Raw genomic sequence first — 18,037 nt, forward strand, 5'->3', positions numbered from 1 at the left:
GTGGTCATCAACAGACAAGATAATTTATTCTTACCGATTGGCAATGGCGAACCAAACAATGCTCCGGCATTAGCAGGGGCAGAGAGTGACGGCTGAATTCTCATCTGCGCGTCCCCTCCATACCTAAAGTATAAAAAATAAATTAAAAAAATTATTGTTTAACTCTTTAAATGATCGTGTTGATATAGAAAAGAACAACTTGATATAAATGCCGTGGCTACCTGAAAAACGCCCGAGTAGCCCAGACGGAGATCTCTCGGTCAGATGCGGAATGAGAACAAGCGAGTATTAAACAGGTTGCACAAGCCTGATCCTGCTTATATAAAGAGACAAAAATTTGAAAAATAAAATAAAAGTTTGTGAATAAGGCCCAAAAAGAAAATAGATTAATAATTAAAAAAATAAATAAAAATAATATTATAAATGAAAATAAGATTAAAATATAAAAAAAAAATACAAAAATAATAAAAAATTAATAAAAATAGTGGAAATAATAAATCAAATATAATAAATGTAAATATAAATAAAAAATAATTTATATGTGTATATTGTTTTTATATTATTTTTATTAATATATTTATTTTTATCCTTATTTGTTTTATTCTTATATCCTATTTATTAATTTTATTATTTTTATATATTTTTTATTATTTTTATATTTTATTTTTCAAAATGTTATTTTATATTATTTATATTCGAATTTTTTATATTAAAATAAAAATACTCAATCAGAAAATAACAAAAATATATAAATAAAAATAGAAAAAAAATATAAATAAAATAAAAATAATATTATAAAAATAATAATAATAAAAAAAGAGAATTTTGTTACTTACCGTAAATTCTTTTTCTTATAGTTCCGTATTGGGAGACCCAGACCATGGGTGTTTAGCTTCTGCCTCCGGAGGACACACAAAGTACTACACTTAAAAGTGTAGCTCCTCCCTCTGAGCTTATACACCCCCTGGTAGCCAGTCCTAGCCAGTTTAGTGCAAAAGCTTAAGGAGAATAGCCATCCACAAATAAGAACCGGAACAACCGGAGACTCTGTCCACGACAACAGCCGGTGATAACACACGGAACAAGAAAATTGCCAACAGGCAACAGGGAGGGAGCTGGGTCTACCAATACGGAACTATAAGAAAAAGAATTTACGGTAAGTAACAAAATTCTCTTTTTCTTTAGCGTTCCTTTGGGAGACCCAGACCATGGGACGTTCCAAAGCTGTCCCTGGGTGGGAAAAAACAGAAAAAAACTAAGAAGTAGGCGGAGCCTAATTTCACAAGTGGGCGACAGCCGCCTGAAGGATGCGTCTGCCCAAGCTTGCATCTGCCGAAGCAGGAGCATGCACTTGGTAGTGCTTCGAAAAGGTATGCAGGCTAGTCCAAGTGGCAGCCTGACAGACTTGTTGAGCCGTAGCCTGGTGCCTAAAAGCCCAAGAGGCACAGACAGCTCTGGTCGAGTGTGCTTTGATCCCCGGCGGGGGAGGCACCTGAGTACTCTGGTAGGCGTCCGAAATGGTCGATCTAATCCAACGGGCCAAGGTCGGCTTTGAAGCAGAGAGACCCTTGCGCCGACCTGTGGTTAGCACAAAAAGAGAAGTGCACCTCCTGAGCACAGCGGTGTGAGACACATAAATCCGGAGAGCACGCACCAGATCTAGAGTATGCAGCGCTTTCTCAAAGCGATGAACAGGGGCTGGACAGAAGGAAGGCAAGGAAATATCCTGGTTAAGGTGGAAGAGAGAGACCACCTTAGGAAGAAAGTCCGGGGTCGGACGGAGAACTACCTTGTCTTGGTGAAAAACCAAAAAAGGTGACTCCGAGGAGAGCGCAGCCAAATCAGAGACTCTCCTGAGAGAAGTTATGGCCACTAGAAAGGCCACCTTTTGAGAAAGACGATACAAAGAAACCTCCCTAAGGGGCTCGAAAGGGGGTTTCTGCAATACCGTGAGGACCAAGTTAAGGTCCCAGGGATCCAAGAGCCACCGATAAGGCGGAATGATGTGAGACGCGCCTTGCATGAAGGTGCGGACCTGAGCCAGCCGGGCGAGACGCCGCTGGAACAGCACTGATAGAGCTGAGACTTGTCCCTTGAGAGAGTTGAGGGACAGTCCTAGCTGCAGACTGGACTGTAAAGAAGGGAATTTTGTTTACTTACCGTAAATTCCTTTTCTTCTAGCTCCAATTGGGAGACCCAGACAATTGGGTGTATAGCTTATGCCTCCGGAGGCCACACAAAGTATTACACTAAAAGTGTAAAGCCCCTCCCCTTCAGCCTATACACCCCCCGTACTGCTACGGGCTCATCAGTTTTGGTGCAAAAGCCCGAAGGAGGAAAAAATTATAAACTGGTTTAAAGTAAATTCAATCCGAAGGAATATCGGAGAACTGAAACCATTTAACATGAACAACATGTGTTATACAAAAACAGGGGCGGGTGCTGGGTCTCCCAATTGGAGCTAGAAGAAGAAGGGAATTTTGTTACTTACCGTAAATTCCTTTTCTTCTAGCTCTTATTGGGAGACCCAGACGATTGGGTGTATAGCACTGCCTCCGGAGGCCACACAAAGCAATTACACTAAAAAGTGTAAGGCCCCTCCCCTTCTGGCTATACACCCCCAGTGGGATCACTGGCTCACCAGTTTTAGTGCAAAAGCAAGAAGGAGGAAAGCCAATAACTGGTTTAAACAAATTCTCTCCGAGTAACATCGGAGAACTGAAAACCGTTCAACATGAACAACATGTGTCCCCGCAAACAAACCAACAATCCCGAAGGACAACAGGGCGGGTGCTGGGTCTCCCAATAAGAGCTAGAAGAAAAGGAATTTACGGTAAGTAACAAAATTCCCTTCTTCTTCGGCGCTCTATTGGGAGACCCAGACGATTGGGACGTCCAAAAGCTGTCCCTGGGTGGGTAAAGAAATACCTCATGTTAGAGCTGCAAGACAGCCCTCCCCTACGGGGAGGCAACTGCCGCCTGCAGGACTCTTCTACCTAGGCTGGCGTCCGCCGAAGCATAGGTATGCACCTGATAATGTTTGGTGAAAGTGTGCAGACTCGACCAGGTAGCTGCCTGGCACACCTGTTGAGCCGTAGCCTGGTGTCGTAATGCCCAGGATGCACCCACGGCTCTGGTAGAATGGGCCTTCAGCCCTGATGGAACCGGAAGCCCAGCAGAACGGTAGGCTTCAAGAATTGGTTCTTTGATCCATCGAGCCAGGGTGGCCTTAGAAGCCTGCGACCCTTTGCGCTTACCAGCGACAAGGACAAAGAGTGCATCCGAACGGCGCAAGGGCGCCGTGCGGGAAATGTAGATTCTGAGTGCTCTCACCAGATCTAACAAATGTAAATCCTTCTCATACCGATGAACTGCATGAGGATAAAACGAAGGCAAAGAGATATCCTGATTAAGATGAAAAGAGGATACCACCTTCGGGAGAAACTCCTGAATAGGGCGCAGCACAACCTTGTCCTGGTGGAAGACCAGGAAGGGAGCCTTGGATGATAGTGCTGCCAGCTCAGACACTCTCCGAAGAGATGTGATCGCTACCAGAAAAGCCACTTTCTGTGATAGTCTAGAAAGTGAAACCTCCTTCAGAGGCTCGAAGGGCGGCTTCTGGAGGGCAACTAGTACCCTGTTCAGATCCCATGGATCTAACGGCCGCTTGTACGGGGGTACGATATGGCAAACCCCCTGTAGGAACGTGCGCACCTTAGGAAGGCGTGCCAAACGCCTCTGAAAAAAGACGGATAGCGCCGAGACCTGACCTTTAAGGGAGCCGAGCGACAAACCTTTTTCTAACCCAGATTGCAGGAAAGAAAGAAAGGTAGGCAATGCAAATGGCCAGGGAGACACTCCCTGAGCAGAGCACCAGGATAAGAATATCCTCCACGTTCTGTGGTTCTTAGCGGACGTGGGCTTCCTAGCCTATCTCATGGTGGCAACGACCCCGTGGAATAATCCTGAAGACGCTAGGATCCAGGACTCAATGGCCACACAGTCAGGTTCAGGGCCGCAGAATTCCGATGGAAAAACGGCTCTTGGGACAGTAAGTCTGGTCGGTCTGGTAGTGCCCACGGTTGGCCGACCGTGAGCTGCCACAGATCCGGATACCACGCCCTCCTCGGCCAGTCTGGGGCGACGAGTATGACGCGGCTGCAATCGGATCTGATCTTGCGTAGCACTCTGGGCAAGGGTGCCAGAGGTGGAAACACATAAGGGAGCCGGAACTGCGACCAATCTTGCGCTAGGGCGTCTGCCGCCAGCGCTCTTTGATCGCGAGACCGTGCCATGAAGGTTGGGACCTTGTTGTTGTGCCGGGACGCCATTAGGTCGACGTCCGGCCTTCCCCAGCGGCGACAGATTTCCTGAAACACGTCCGGGTGAAGGGACCATTCCCCTGCGTCCATGCCCTGGCGACTGAGGAAGTCTGCCTCCCAGTTTTCTACGCCGGGGATGTGAACTGCGGATATGGTGGAGGCCGTGGCATCCACCCACATCAGAATCCGCCGGACTTCCTGGAAGGCTTGCCGACTGCGTGTCCCCCCTTGGTGATTGATGTATGCCACCGCTGTGGAGTTGTCCGATTGAATTCGGATCTGCTTTCTTTCCAGCCACTGCTGGAAGGCTAGTAGGGCAAGATACACTGCTCTGATTACCAGAACATTGATCTGAAGGGTGGACTCCTGCTGAGTCCACGGACCCTGAGCCCTGTGGTGGAGAAAAACGCTCCCCACCCTGACAGACTCGCGTCTGTCGTGACCACCGCCCAAGACGGTGGTAGGAAGGATCTTCCCTGTGATAATGAGGTGGGAAGAAGCCACCATTGCAGAGAGTCCTTGCCGTCTGTGAAAGGGATACTTTCCTGTACAGGGATGTTGACTTCCCGTCTCATTGGCGGAGAATGTCCCATTGAAGTGAACGCAGATGAAACTGCGCAAACGGAACCGCCGCCATTGCCGCCACTATCTTCCCGAGGAAGTGCATGAGGCGTCTTAAGAAGTGCGACTGACCTTGAAGGAGAGTCTGCACCCCAGTCTGTAGTGACCGCTGCTTGTCCAGCGGAAGCTTCACTACCGCTGAGAGGGTATGAAACTTCATGCCAAGATACGTTAGTGATTGGGTCGTGACAGGTTTGACTTTGAGAAGTTGATGATCCACCCGAACGTCTGGAGAGTCTCCAGTGCAACATTCAGGCTGAGTTGGCATGCCTCTTGAGAGGGTGCCTTGACAAGTATATCGTCCAAGTAAGGGATCACAGAGTGTCCCTGTGAGTGCAAGACTGCTACCACTGCCGTCATGACCTTGGCGAACACCCGTGGGGCTGTCGCCAGCCCGAATGGCAGAGCTACGAACTGAAGCTGGTCGTTTCCTATCACGAAATGTAGAAAAACATTGGTGCTCTGTAGCAATCGGCACGTGGAGATAAGCATCTTAGATGTCTATTGATGCTAGGAAATTTCCTTGAGACATTGAGGCAATGACGGAGCGGAGGGTATCATCCGGAACCGCCTGGCCTCCACGTGCTTGTTGAGCAGTTTTAGGTCCAGAACGGAACGGAAAGAGCCATCCTTGTTTGGCACCACAACCAGATTGGAGGAAAACCGTGTCTTGTTCCTGAAGAGGAACCGGGATTACCACTCCTTCTGCCTGCAGAAGAGCATCTGCTCGGTGGGGAGGTGGGGACGTTCTGAAGAATCGAGTCGGAGGACGAGAACAGAACTCTGTCCTGTGCACGTGGGCACACTGTCCCCCACCCACCGGTCTGTGACCTGTGGCAGCTAAATGTCGCCAAAGGCGAGCGAGTCTGCCATCAACCGCGGATGCGGAAAGATGAGAGAGCTGAGAGTCATGAGGAGACCGCCTTGGTAGCGGTTCCTCCGGCTGCCTTCCTTGGGCGTGATTGAGCCCGGCCGGCAGCTGAGCCCCTCTGAGGCTTTTCAGCCCTTTTGGACGAGGACAATTGGGACCTGCCCGAGCCTGGGAAGGACCGAAACCTCGGCTGTCCTTCCAGGACAGCATTAATAGGGTAAGTCGCAATGCAGACATTGCGAGGTTACGGACGCCCCTGCGGCACAGATGTACTTGTGCTCAAGACCAGCTGCGCAAGAACAGCTGAAGCTTAGGGTGCCCATACGGCTGTGAATGCTGGAGCAACCGACACGCCGATAGCCTCACAGACAGATTTCAACCAGAGTCCATCTGTCTGTCAATGGCATCTGTAAGTGAAGTCCCATCTCCACTGCAACTATGGCTCTAGCCGCAAGCCTGGAGATTGGAGAATCCACCTTTGGACCCTGGGTCCAACGCCTGACCACGTCAGGGGGAAAGTGATAACGTGTATCCTTAATACGTTTGGAGAAAACTCTTATCTGGGAAGCGTGGTGTTCCTGGACTGCTTCTCTGCAGTCAGCGTGGCCAGAACAATACTCAATATACTTTTGAGCTTGAAATGGGACTTCTCCTGCTGTGAAGCTGACTCCTCCGCTGGGGGAGCTGAGGGAGAAAAGATCCAACATTCCATTGATGGACGCTATAGGATCATTCCTTATGGCGTCACCATCCGGTGTATCCGGAGTGAGAGCGGTGTCAGGATCAAAGTCCTGATGAGCTACGTCTACCTCATCATACAGAGAGCCTCCTGGGACCCCCCCGGAGCACCGATTTTTCATCCAAGTGAGGGTGGCCAGGGAGCAATGATCCAGATTGCCCATGGCCTGTCCGGACTGCAAGTCTCTATCCCATTGCAACTCCGTCCCTGTCCTTGGACAGGGTTGAGAGGTGGTTCTTTTGGCCACGTCAAGTAGAGACCCTGGCTGACCAAGTGCTACAGGGGAGCATTGCACCCAATGGGGAGCAGTGCCGTGGAACAGTATCACATGCAGCAAAAACAGCATCGAAAGCCTGTGTTGCTTATATGCTGCTGCCGACTTATAGAGCCAAGAATGGCGACCGTACAGTGCAATGTATATCATACAAGCATAAAGTACAAATGAACACTGCAGCACATGCAATACAAGCAGCATAGAAAGCCTGCTTTTCTGCTGCTGTAGACTAGCCATCTAGGGGAATATAGCCCAGAATAGCGACCATACAGTGCAATGTATAGCATACAAGCATAAGTACAAATGAACACTGCAACATCTGCAATACAAGCAGCATAGAAAAAAACCTGTGCCTCAGCACCCTTGCTTTTCTGCTGCTGTAGTCTAGCCATTCTATGGCGAATATAGCCAAGACTAGTGACCGTACAGTGCAGTGTATAGCATACAAGCATAAATACACATGAACACTTCAGTACGTGCAATACAAGCAGCCTAGAAAGCCTGTGCCGTAGCACCCATGCTTTTCTGCTGCTGATGTGTCGCCATCTAAGAGGGCATATAGCCCGAAATAGCGACCTATGCAGTGTACTTAAATACAAATAGACAAACTGCGGTATTTAGTGTCAGCACCCCAGGTGCCGCTTACCGCCCGCCTATAAGCGGGTGTGTGGTCGCCCTATTCCTGTTGGTTGCCCAGAGTCCGTTCTCTCAGCTCGGGCTGCAGGAATGGCTGCCGGCGTCCTTCTCCAGCTCGTGTGAGTAGGGGCGGGCCGTGGGCGTGCCCCAAGTCAGAGCGGGAAACCGGCGTCCCACAGTGTCTAGTGAGAGGGCTGGAGCATGTAAATAAGGCTCCAGCCCTCGGCGCTGCTGATTGTACAGCGTCTCTCCCCTACCCTGATTGACAGGGTGGGGGCGGGAACGAAGCTGAGCTAGGCCGCAAAAGCCGGGGACTGGATTTATGAGCGCCGCCGCCGTAAAAGCGCGGTCGGCGCTAAGTCCCCGGCGCACTACAAGTCCCAGCCGCGCCGCCGCTCCCGGAGCGTCCGGCGCGGTAGTTCCCAATAAATAAAGTCACTCAGCTAGGCTGCAGTGACTGTAACCCTTTACTGTCCCCGGCGCACTAGCACACCCAGCAAGTCTGGAGTGTGCTGTGCCTGTGTGTACGGGGACACAGAGTACCTGAATGGTGCAGGGCCATGTCCCTGAACGGCACTCCCGCTCCACATCCAGCAGGTTCAATGGGTCTGTGGATGGAGCCCGGCCTCAGGGCTTTGGGGCCGGTAAGATCCCACTTCCTCAGAGCCCCTCAGGGGGATGGGGAAGGAAAACAGCATGTGGGCTCCAGCCGCCGTACCAGCAATAGGTACCTCAACCTTACAAACCACCAGTGGGGTGAGAAGGGAGCATGCTGGGGGCCCCATATGGGCCCTCTTTTCTTCCATCCGATATAGTCAGCAGCTACTGCTGACTAAACAGTGGAGCTATGCGTGGATGTCTGACCTCCTTCGCACAAAGCCGAAAACTGGTGAGCCAGTGATCCCACTGGGGGTGTATAGCCAGAAGGGGAGGGGCCTTACACTTTTTAGTGTAATTGCTTTGTGTGGCCTCCGGAGGCAGTGCTATACACCCAATCGTCTGGGTCTCCCAATAGAGCGCCGAAGAAAAGGAATTTACGGTAAGTAAACAAAATTCCCTTCTTCTTTGTCGCTCCTTATTGGGAGACCCAGACAATTGGGACGTCCAAAAGCAGTCCCTGGGTGGGTAAATAATACCTCATAATAGAGCCGTAACGGCTCCGTCCTACAGGTGGGCAACTGCCGCCTGAAGGACTCGCCTACCTAGGCTGGCATCTGCCGAAGCATAGGTATGCACCTGATAGTGCTTCGTGAAAGTGTGCAGGCTCGACCAGGTAGCTGCCTGACACACCTGCTGAGCCGTAGCCTGGTGTCGCAAGGCCCAGGACGCTCCCACGGCCCTGGTAGAATGGGCCTTCAGTCCTGAGGGAACCGGAAGCCCCGAGGAACGGTAAGCTTCGAGAATTGGTTCCTTGATCCACCGAGCCAGGGTTGACTTGGAAGCTTGTGTCCCTTTACGTTGACCAGCGACAAGGACAAAGAGTGCATCCGAGCGGCGCAGGGGCGCCGTTCGAGAAATGTAGATCTTGGCGGACGTAGGTTTCCTAGCCTGTCTCATAGTGGCAATGACCTCTTGAGATAATCCTGAAGACGCTAGGATCCAGGACTCAATGGCCACACAGTCAGGTTGAGGGCCGCAGAATTCAGATGGAAAAACGGCCCTTGAGACAGCAAATCTGGTCGGTCTGGCAGTGCCCACGGTTGGCCGACCGTGAGATGCCACAGATCCGGGTACCACGACCTCCTCGGCCAGTCTGGAGCGACGAGGATGCCGCGGCGGCAGTCGGCCCTGATCTTGCGTAACACTCTGGGCAACAGTGCCAGAGGAGGAAACACATAAGGAAGCCGAAACTGCGACCAATCCTGAACTAAGGCGTCTGCCGCCAGAGCTCTGTGATCTTGAGATCGAGCCATGAATGTTGGGACCTTGTTGTTGTGCCGTGACGCCATTAGGTCGACGTCCGGCATCCCCCAGCGGCAACAGATCTCCTGAAACACGTCCGGGTGAAGGGACCATTCCCCTGCGTCCATGCCCTGGCGACTGAGAAAGTCTGCTTCCCAGTTTTCTACGCCCGGGATGTGAACTGCGGATATGGTGGATGCTGTGGCTTCCACCCACAGCAGAATCCGCCGGACTTCCTGGAAGGCTTGCCGACTGCGTGTTCCCCCTTGGTGGTTGATGTAAGCCACCGCTGTGGAGTTGTCCGACTGAATTCGGATCTGCTTGCCTTCCAGCCACTGCTGGAAGGCTTGTAGGGCAAGATAGACTGCCCTGATCTCCAGAACATTGATCTGAAGGGTGGACTCTTGCTGAGTCCACGTACCCTGAGCCCTGTGGTGGAGAAAAACCGCTCCCCACCCTGACAGACTCGCGTCCGTCGTGACCACCGCCCAGGATGGGGGTAGGAAGGACTTTCCCTTTGACAAAGAGGTGGGAAGAAGCCACCACTGAAGAGATTCCTTGGCCGCCTGAGAAAGGGAGACGTTCCTGTCGAGGGACGTCGACTTCCCGTCCCATTGGCGGAGAATGTCCCATTGGAGTGGACGCAGATGAAACTGCGCGAAAGGGACTGCCTTCCCTAGGAAGTGCATGAGGCGTCTCAAGGGGTGTGACTGGTCTTGAAGGAGAGATCGCACCCCTGTCTGTAGTGAACGCTGTTTGTCCAGCGGAAGCTTCACTATCGCTGAGAGAGTATGAAACTCCATGCCAAGATACGTTAGCGATTGGGTCGGGGTCAGATTTGACTTGGAAAAGTTGATGATCCACCCGAAACTCTGGAGAGTCTCCAGCGCAACGTTCAGGCTGTGTTGGCATGCCTCTTGAGAGGGAGCCTTGACAAGCAGATCGTCTAAGTAAGGGATCACCGAGTGTCCCTGAGAGTGCAGGACTGCTACTACTGCTGCCATGACCTTGGTGAAGGCCCGTGGGGCTGTCGCCAGACCGAAAGGCAGAGCTACGAACTGAAGGTGTTCGTCTCCTATCACGAAGCGTAGAAAACGCTGATGCTCTGGAGCAATCGGCACGTGGAGATAAGCATCCTTGATGTCTATTGATGCTAGGAAATCTCCTTGAGACATTGCGGCGATGACGGAGCGGAGGGATTCCATCCGGAATCGTCTGGTTTTCACGTACTTGTTGAGAAGTTTTAGGTCCAGAACGGGACGGAAAGATCCGTCCTTTTTTGGTACCACAAACAAATTGGAGTAAAAACCGTGACCTTGCTCCTGAAGAGGAACCGGGATCACCACTCCTTCTGCCTTTAGAGTGCACACCGCTTGCAGAAGAGCATCGGCTCGGTCGGGAGGCGGAGACGTTCTGAAGAATCGAGTTGGAGGACGAGAACTGAACTCTATCCTGTACCCGTGGGACAGAATGTCTCTCACCCAACGGTCTTGGACCTGTGGCAGCCAAACGTCGCCAAAGCGGGAGAGCCTGCCACCGACCGAGGATGCGGAGAGAGGAGGCCGAAAGTCATGAGGAAGCCGCTTTGGTAGCGGGTCTTCCGGCTGTCTTTTTTGGGCGTGACTGAGCCCGCCAAGAATCTGATCTCCTCTGATCCTTTTGAGTCCTTTTGGACGAGGAGAATTGGGACCTGCCCGAGCCTCGAAAGGACCGAAACCCCGACTGTCCCCTCCTCTGTTGGGGTTTGGTTTGTCTGGGCTGAGGTAAGGATGAAATCCTTACCCTTGGACTGCTTAATGATTTCATCCAAACGCTCACCAAACAGTCGATCACCAGAAAATGGCAGACTGGTTAAGCACTTTTTGGACGCAGAATCTGCCTTCCATTCCCTTAACCATAAGGCTCTGCGTAGAACCACGGAGTTGGCTGACGCCACTGCCGTACGGCTCGTAGAGTCCAGGACAGCATTAATCGCGTAAGACGCAAATGCAGACATTTGAGAGGTTAAGGATGCCACCTGCGGAACAGATGTACGTGTGACCGTATCAATCTGTGTAAGACCAGCTGAAATAGCCTGGAGTGCCCATACGGCTGCGAATGCTGGAGCGAACGACGCGCCGATAGCTTCATAGATGGATTTCAACCAGAGCTCCATCTGTCTGTCAGTGGCATCTTTAAGTGCAGCCCCATCCTCCACTGCAACTATGGATCTAGCCGCAAGCCTGGAGATTGGGGGATCCACCTTGAGACACTGGGTCCAGCCTTTGACCACGTCAGGGGGAAAGGGATAACGTGTATCCTTAATCCGTTTGGAGAAACGCTTATCTGGGTAAGCGTGGTGTTTCTGGACTGCCTCTTTAAAGTCAGAATGGTCCAGAAAAGTACTTAATTTACGCATGGGATACCTGAAATGGAATTTCTCCTGCTGAGAAGCTGACTCCTCCACCGGAGGAGCTGGGGGAGAAATATCCAACATTCTATTGATGGACGCTATAAGATCATTCACTATGGCGTCACCATCAGGCGTATCCAAATTGAGAGCGGTCTCAGGATCAGAATCCTGATCAGCTACCTCCGCCTCATCACACAGAGAGTCCTCCTGCTGGGACCCTGACCAGTGTGATGAAGTCGAGGGCCGCTCATAGCGAGCTCGCTTAGGCTGTCTGGGACTGTCGTCCGTGTCAGAGCCTTCACCCTGGGATGCATGGGACACCCCCGGAGCCCGGAGCTGTTCCAATTGAGGGGGACCAGGGAGCAATGAGTCAACAGTGCCCCTGGTCTGAGTTACTGGTCTAGACTGCAAAGTTTCTAGAATTTTAGTCATAGTCACAGACAATCTATCAGCAAAGACTGCAAACTCTGTCCCCGTCACCTGGACAGTATTCACAGGTGGTTCTCCCTGGGTCACCTCTAGCAGAGGCCCCGGCCGAGCAGTTGCCACAGGGGCCGAGCACTGCACACAGTGGGGGTCAGTGGAACCTGCAGGTAGAGTAGCCTCACATGCGGTGCAAGCAGCATAGAAAGCCTGTGCCTTGGCACCCTTGCTTTTTGCGGATGACATGCTGTTGTCTCCTCTGAGCAATATAGGAGGGTATATAGCCAAGGATCACCAGCGACCGTACAGTGCAATGTATAGCATGCAAGCATAAAAATACAAATGTACACTTCGGCACTAAGTGGGGTCAGCACCAGAGGTGCCGCTTACCGCCCGCTCAAACGCGGGTGTGTGGTCGCCAGAATCCCGTGTCTGGGTCTCCCAGAACCTGTCTCCCCTCTCCAGCTCAGACTGCACACAGGAATGGCTGCCGGCGTTCTGTGAAGAGGGGCGGACCGTGGGCGTGCCGCAGACAAAGTGCGGGAAACTGGCGTCCCACTGTGCCCAGTGTGAGGGCTGGAGTATGTAAATAGACTCCAGCCCTCTGCGCTGACATTCTGTACAGCGTCCCGCCCTTCCCCTGACTGGCAGGCCTGGGGGCGGGAACGAAGCGAAACTAGGCCGCAAAAGCCGGGGACTCGAGTAATAAGCGCGGCCGTCATATATGCACGGCCAGCGCGGAAGTCCCCGGCGCACCACAAGTCCCAGCCGCGCCGCAGCATTTTTTAAAACTAACAGCAGCGGCCGGCGCGGCAGTTCGCAATACATAGACTCACTCAGCAGAGCTGTAGTGAGTAGTGGCACAAGCGCGCGGCGCTGTTGTCCCCGGCGCACTAACACACTCAGCAATGCTGCAGTGTGTCTGCGTCTGTATGGGGACACAGAGTACCTTGATGTAGCAGGGTCCTGTCCCTGACGATACCCAGCTCCATATCCAGCAGATTTTCCAGGGGCTGTGGATGGAGCACGGTCTCAGTGCCTGGAGACCGGTAAAATCCCACTTCACCCAGAGCCCTAAGGGGGATGGGGAAGGATGCAGCATGTGGGCTCCAGCCTCCGTACCCGCAATGGGTACCTCAACCTTAACAAACACCGCCGACAAAAGTGGGGTGAGAAGGGAGCATGCTGGGGGCCCTAGTATGGGCCCTCTTTTCTTCCATCCGACATAGTCAGCAGCTGCTGCTGACTAAACAGTGCAGCTATGCGTGGATGTCTGACCTCCTTCGCACAAAGCATGAAAACTGAGGAGCCCGTGATCCCACGGGGGGTGTATAGGCAGAAGGGGAGGGGCCTTACACTTTTAAGTGTAGTGCTTTGTGTGGCCTCCGGAGGCAGTAGCTATACACCCAGTTGTCTGGGTCTCCCAATGGAGCGACAAAGAAGACGCGCCGATAGCTTCATAGATGGATTTCAACCAGAGCTCCATCTGTCTGTCAGTGGCATCCTTGAGTGAAGCTCCATCTTCCACTGCAACTATGGATCTAGCCGCAAGTCTGTAGATTGGAGGATCCACCTTGGGACACTGAGTCCAGCCCTTGACCACGTCAGGGGGGAAAGGGTAACGTGTATCCTTAAGGCGCTTGGAAAAACGCTTATCTGGACAAGCTCGGTGTTTCTGGACTGCCTCTCTGAAGTCAGAGTGGTCCAGAAACATACTCTTTGTACGCTTGGGAAACCTGAAACGGAATTTCTCCTGCTGAGAAGCTGACTCCTCCACTGGAGGAGCTGAGGGAGAAATATCCAACATTTCATTGATGGACGCAATAAGATCATTCACTATGACGTCCCCATCAGGAGTATCAAGGTTGAGAGCGGCTTCAGGATCAGAATCCTGATCAGCTACCTCCGCTTCATCATACAGAGAGTCCTCTCGCTGAGACCCTGAACATTGTGATGATGTCGAGGGGATATCATAGCGAGCTCGCTTAATCGGTCTGGGGCTGCGGTCCGTGTCAGAGACCTCACCCTGGGATCCATGAGACACCCCGGGAGGACATTGCTGTTCCAACTGAGGGGGACCAGGGGGCAATGATTCCACAGTGCCCCTGGCTTGAGATGCCGGCCTGGACTGCAAGGCTTCTAATATCTTAGCCATAGTCTCAGAAAGTCTTTCAGTAAAAACTGCAAACTCCGTCCCTGTCACCTGGACAGTTAACAGGTGGTTCTCCCTGGGCCACCCCTAGCAGAGGCTCCGGCTGAGAAAGTGCCACAGGGGCCGAGCATTGCACACAATGAGGGTCAGTGGAACCTTCCGGCAGTATAGCCGTACATGCTGCACAGGCAGCATAGTAAGTCTGTGCTTTGGCACCCTTGCTATTTGTGGACGACATGCTGTTGTCTCCTCTGAGCAATACAGGAGGGTATATAGACAAAAATCAACAGTGCACCATACAGTGTAAAGTATAGTCTATAATCATGTAATCTATAAGTACACTTCTGCACTAGTGGGGCCAGCACCACAGGTGCTGCTTACCGCCTTCGCAAAGCGGTTGTGTGGGCACCAGAAATCCTGCCTGGGTCTCCCTGAGCTTGTCTCTCCTCTCCAGCGTTAGCAGAGCTGAGAGGAATGGCTGCCGGCGTCCTGAGGAGAGGAGGGAGCCGTGGGCGTGACCCAGAAAAGTGCGGGAACTGGTGCCCCACTGTGCAGAGTGAGGGGGGTGGAGTATGCAAAGCATGCTCCAGCCCTCAGTGCTGCCGTCCTGTACAGCGTCCCGCCCTTCCCCTGGCTGGCAAGGCTGGGGGCGGGAAGAAAACGAGACTAGGCCGCAAAAGCCGGAGACTCGAGTTATAAGCGCGGCCGCCGTATAAGCGCGGTCGGCGCGGAAGTCCCCGGCGCACTAACAGTCCCAGCCGCGCCGTAGTGATAACCATGGCAGCGGCGGTCAGCGCGGCAGTCCCCCTACACGAACACACTCAGCGACGCTGAAGTGTGTAATGGCACAAACGCAGTCAGCGCTGCTGTCCCCGGTGCACTAGCACACCCAGCAATGCTGGAGTGTTGCTGTGCGCGGTCCCCACGGGGACACAGAGTACCTCAAAGTAGCAGGGCCATGTCCCTGAACGATACTCGGCTCCTATCCAGCATGGTCCTCAGGAGCTGTGGATGGAGCACGGTCTCCTGTGCCTGGAGACCGAAAGGATCCCACTTCACCCAGAGCCCTAATTGAGGGAAGGGGAAGGAAAGCAGCATGTGGGCTCCAGCCTCCGTACCCGCAATGGATACCTCAACCTTAACAACACCGCCGACAAGAGTGAGGTGAGAAGGGAGCATGCTGGGGGCCCTGTTATGGGCCCTCTTTTCTTCCATCCGACATAGTCAGCAGCTGCTGCTGACTAAGCTGTGGAGCTATGCGTGCATGTCTGACCTCCTTCGCACAAAGCATAAAAACTGATGAGCCCGTAGCAGTACGGGGGGTGTATAGGCTGAAGGGGAGGGGCTTTACACTTTTAGTGTAATACTTTGTGTGGCCTCCGGAGGCATAAGCTATACACCCAATTGTCTGGGTCTCCCAATAAGGAGCGACAAAGAAAAAGACAGAAGGGTCGGCAACGAGAATGGCCAAGGAGAATGGCCGGAAGAGCGACACCAGGACAGGAAAATTTTCCAAGTCCTGTGATAGATCTTGACGGAGGAAGACTTACGGGCCCGAGTCATAGTGGAGAGGACTTCAGGAGGAATACCAGAAGCCGTCAAAATCCAGGACTCAAGAGCCACGCCGTCAATTTGAGTGCCGCAGAATTCGGGCGGAAAAACGGACCTTGCGAGAGCAGGTATGGACGGTCCGGAAGATGCCACGGCATCTCTACGGACAGTTGGAGCAGGTCCGGATACCAAGCTCGCCTGGGCCAGTCCGGTGCAATCAGGATGACTCGACGGCCCTCCATTCTGATCTTGCGCAGGACTCTGGGCAAGAGAGCTAGAGGGGGAAACACGTAGGACAGACGAAACTGGGACCAGTCTTGAACCAGAGCGTCCGCGGCGAAGGCCTGAGGATCGTGGGAGCGAACCACGTAAACCGGAACCTTGTTGTTGTGACGGGATGCCATTAGGTCCACGTCCGGAGTGCCCCACTTGCGGCAGATTGACTGAAACACTGCCGGGTGCAGGGACCACTCGCCACCGTCCACGGATTGACGGCTGAGAAAATCTGCCTCCCAGTTTTCTACGCCAGGGATGTGGACTGCGGATATGGTGGACTTGGAGTCCTCCGCCCATTGAAGAATGCGTTGGACCTCCAACATTGCCAGGCGGCTGCGTGTCCCGCCTTGGTGATTGATGTAGGCAACCGCTGTCCCGTTGTCTGACTGGACTCGAATGTGCCTGCCCGCCAACAGGTGGTGAAAGGCTAGGAGAGCTAGAAGCACAGCTCTGGTTTCCAGCACATTGATTGAAAGGGCTAACTCGGACGGAGTCCAAGTGCCCTGTGCTCTGTGGTGGAGATGTACCGCTCCCCAGCCGGATAGACTGGCATCCGTGGTGAGAATCACCCAGGACGGGGCCAGGAAGGAGCGCCCTTGGGACAGGGAGAGGGGCCGAAGCCACCACTGAAGAGAGCTCCTGGTCCGTGGCGACAGAGCCACTAACCTCTGTAAGGAGGAAGGCCGCTTGTCCCAACAGCGGAGAATGTCCAGCTGCAGAGGACGCAGATGGAACTGGGCAAAGGGAACCGCCTCCATGGAGGCCACCATTTGACCCAGCACCTGCATCAGGCGCCTGAGGGAATAACGGCGGGGCCTCAGGAGAGCGCGCACCGCTAGCCGGAGAGACTGCTGTTTGATTAAGGGCAACTTCAAAAGTGCCGGCAAAGTCTCGAACTGCATCCCTAGGTACGTGAGACTCTGGGTCGGAGTCAGAGTGGATTTGGGAAGATTGACAATCCACCCGAATTGGGCTAGGGTGGCGAGAGTGAGCGAAACACTCCGCTGACAGTCTGCGCTGGATGTTTGACCAGAAGGTCGTCCAGATAAGGAAGCACTGCTAACCCCTGGAGGTGCAGGACCGCAATCACTGCCGCCATGACCTTGGTGAATACCCGAGGGGCCGTGGCTAACCCGAAGGGGAGAGCCACGAATTGGAAATGATCCTCTCCTATCGCAAAACGTAACCAACGCTGATGTGACACTGCGATTGGCACATGTAGATAGGCATCTCTGATGTCGATGGACGCCAGGAACTCCCCTTGGGTCATAGAGGCAATGACTGATCGCAGAGACTCCATGCGAAAATGCCGCACCCGGACATGCTTGTTGAGAAGCTTGAGATCCAGGATGGGCCGGAAGGTACCGTCCTTTTTTGGAACTAGGAAGAGATTTGAGTAAAAACCTCTGAACCGTTCCTGAGCGGGAACTGGGACAATCACTCCGTTTGCCTGCAAGGACGCCACGGCCTGCGAGAAGGCGGCGGCCTTGGAGCAGGGGGGAGTTGAGAGAAAAAAATCTGTTTGGAGGGCTGGAAGAGAATTCTATCCTGTAGCCGTGAGATATGATGTCTCTCACCGACTGATCGGAGACTTGCTTTAACCAAGCATCGCCAAAGTGGGAGAGCCTGCCACCGACTAAGGACGTGGCTGGAGTGGGCCGAGAGTCATGAGGAAGCTGCCTTAGTGGCAGAACCTCCTGCGGTCTTCTGCGGACGCGCTTTTGGGCGCCAGTTGGATTTCTGATCCTTGGCTGAGTTAGCGGACGAGGCGGAAGGCTTAGAGGATGACCAGTTGGAGGAACGAAAGGAACGAAACCTCGATTGATTCCTACCCTGGGCGGGTTTCCTGGTCTTGGTTTGTGGCATGGAAGTACTCTT

The 18,037-nt window shown here is 52.9% G+C and overlaps 1 protein-coding gene across 2 annotated transcripts in view; it reads right to left on the reverse strand.

Moving 5' to 3' along the window:
* NUP155 (nucleoporin 155) overlaps window positions 1-18,037 on the reverse strand; it is a 181,348-nt gene that overhangs the window by 69,984 nt on the left and 93,327 nt on the right. Inside the window, exons 15-16 of one of the 2 annotated variants that reach the window (XM_075328661.1) lie at window positions 222-313; window positions 35-123 (exon numbers count right to left, since the gene is read on the reverse strand). In XM_075328661.1, coding sequence (XP_075184776.1) covers window positions 35-123; window positions 222-313 — 181 coding nt within the window. Of the gene's footprint in view, window positions 1-34; window positions 124-221; window positions 317-18,037 lie in introns of both variants that reach the window. The other variant, XM_075328657.1, reaches the window with a different exon arrangement.

The sequence above is a fragment of the Anomaloglossus baeobatrachus genome, chromosome 1 (assembly GCF_048569485.1).
Source record: "Anomaloglossus baeobatrachus isolate aAnoBae1 chromosome 1, aAnoBae1.hap1, whole genome shotgun sequence".
Taxonomy (NCBI): Eukaryota; Metazoa; Chordata; class Amphibia; order Anura; family Aromobatidae; genus Anomaloglossus; species Anomaloglossus baeobatrachus.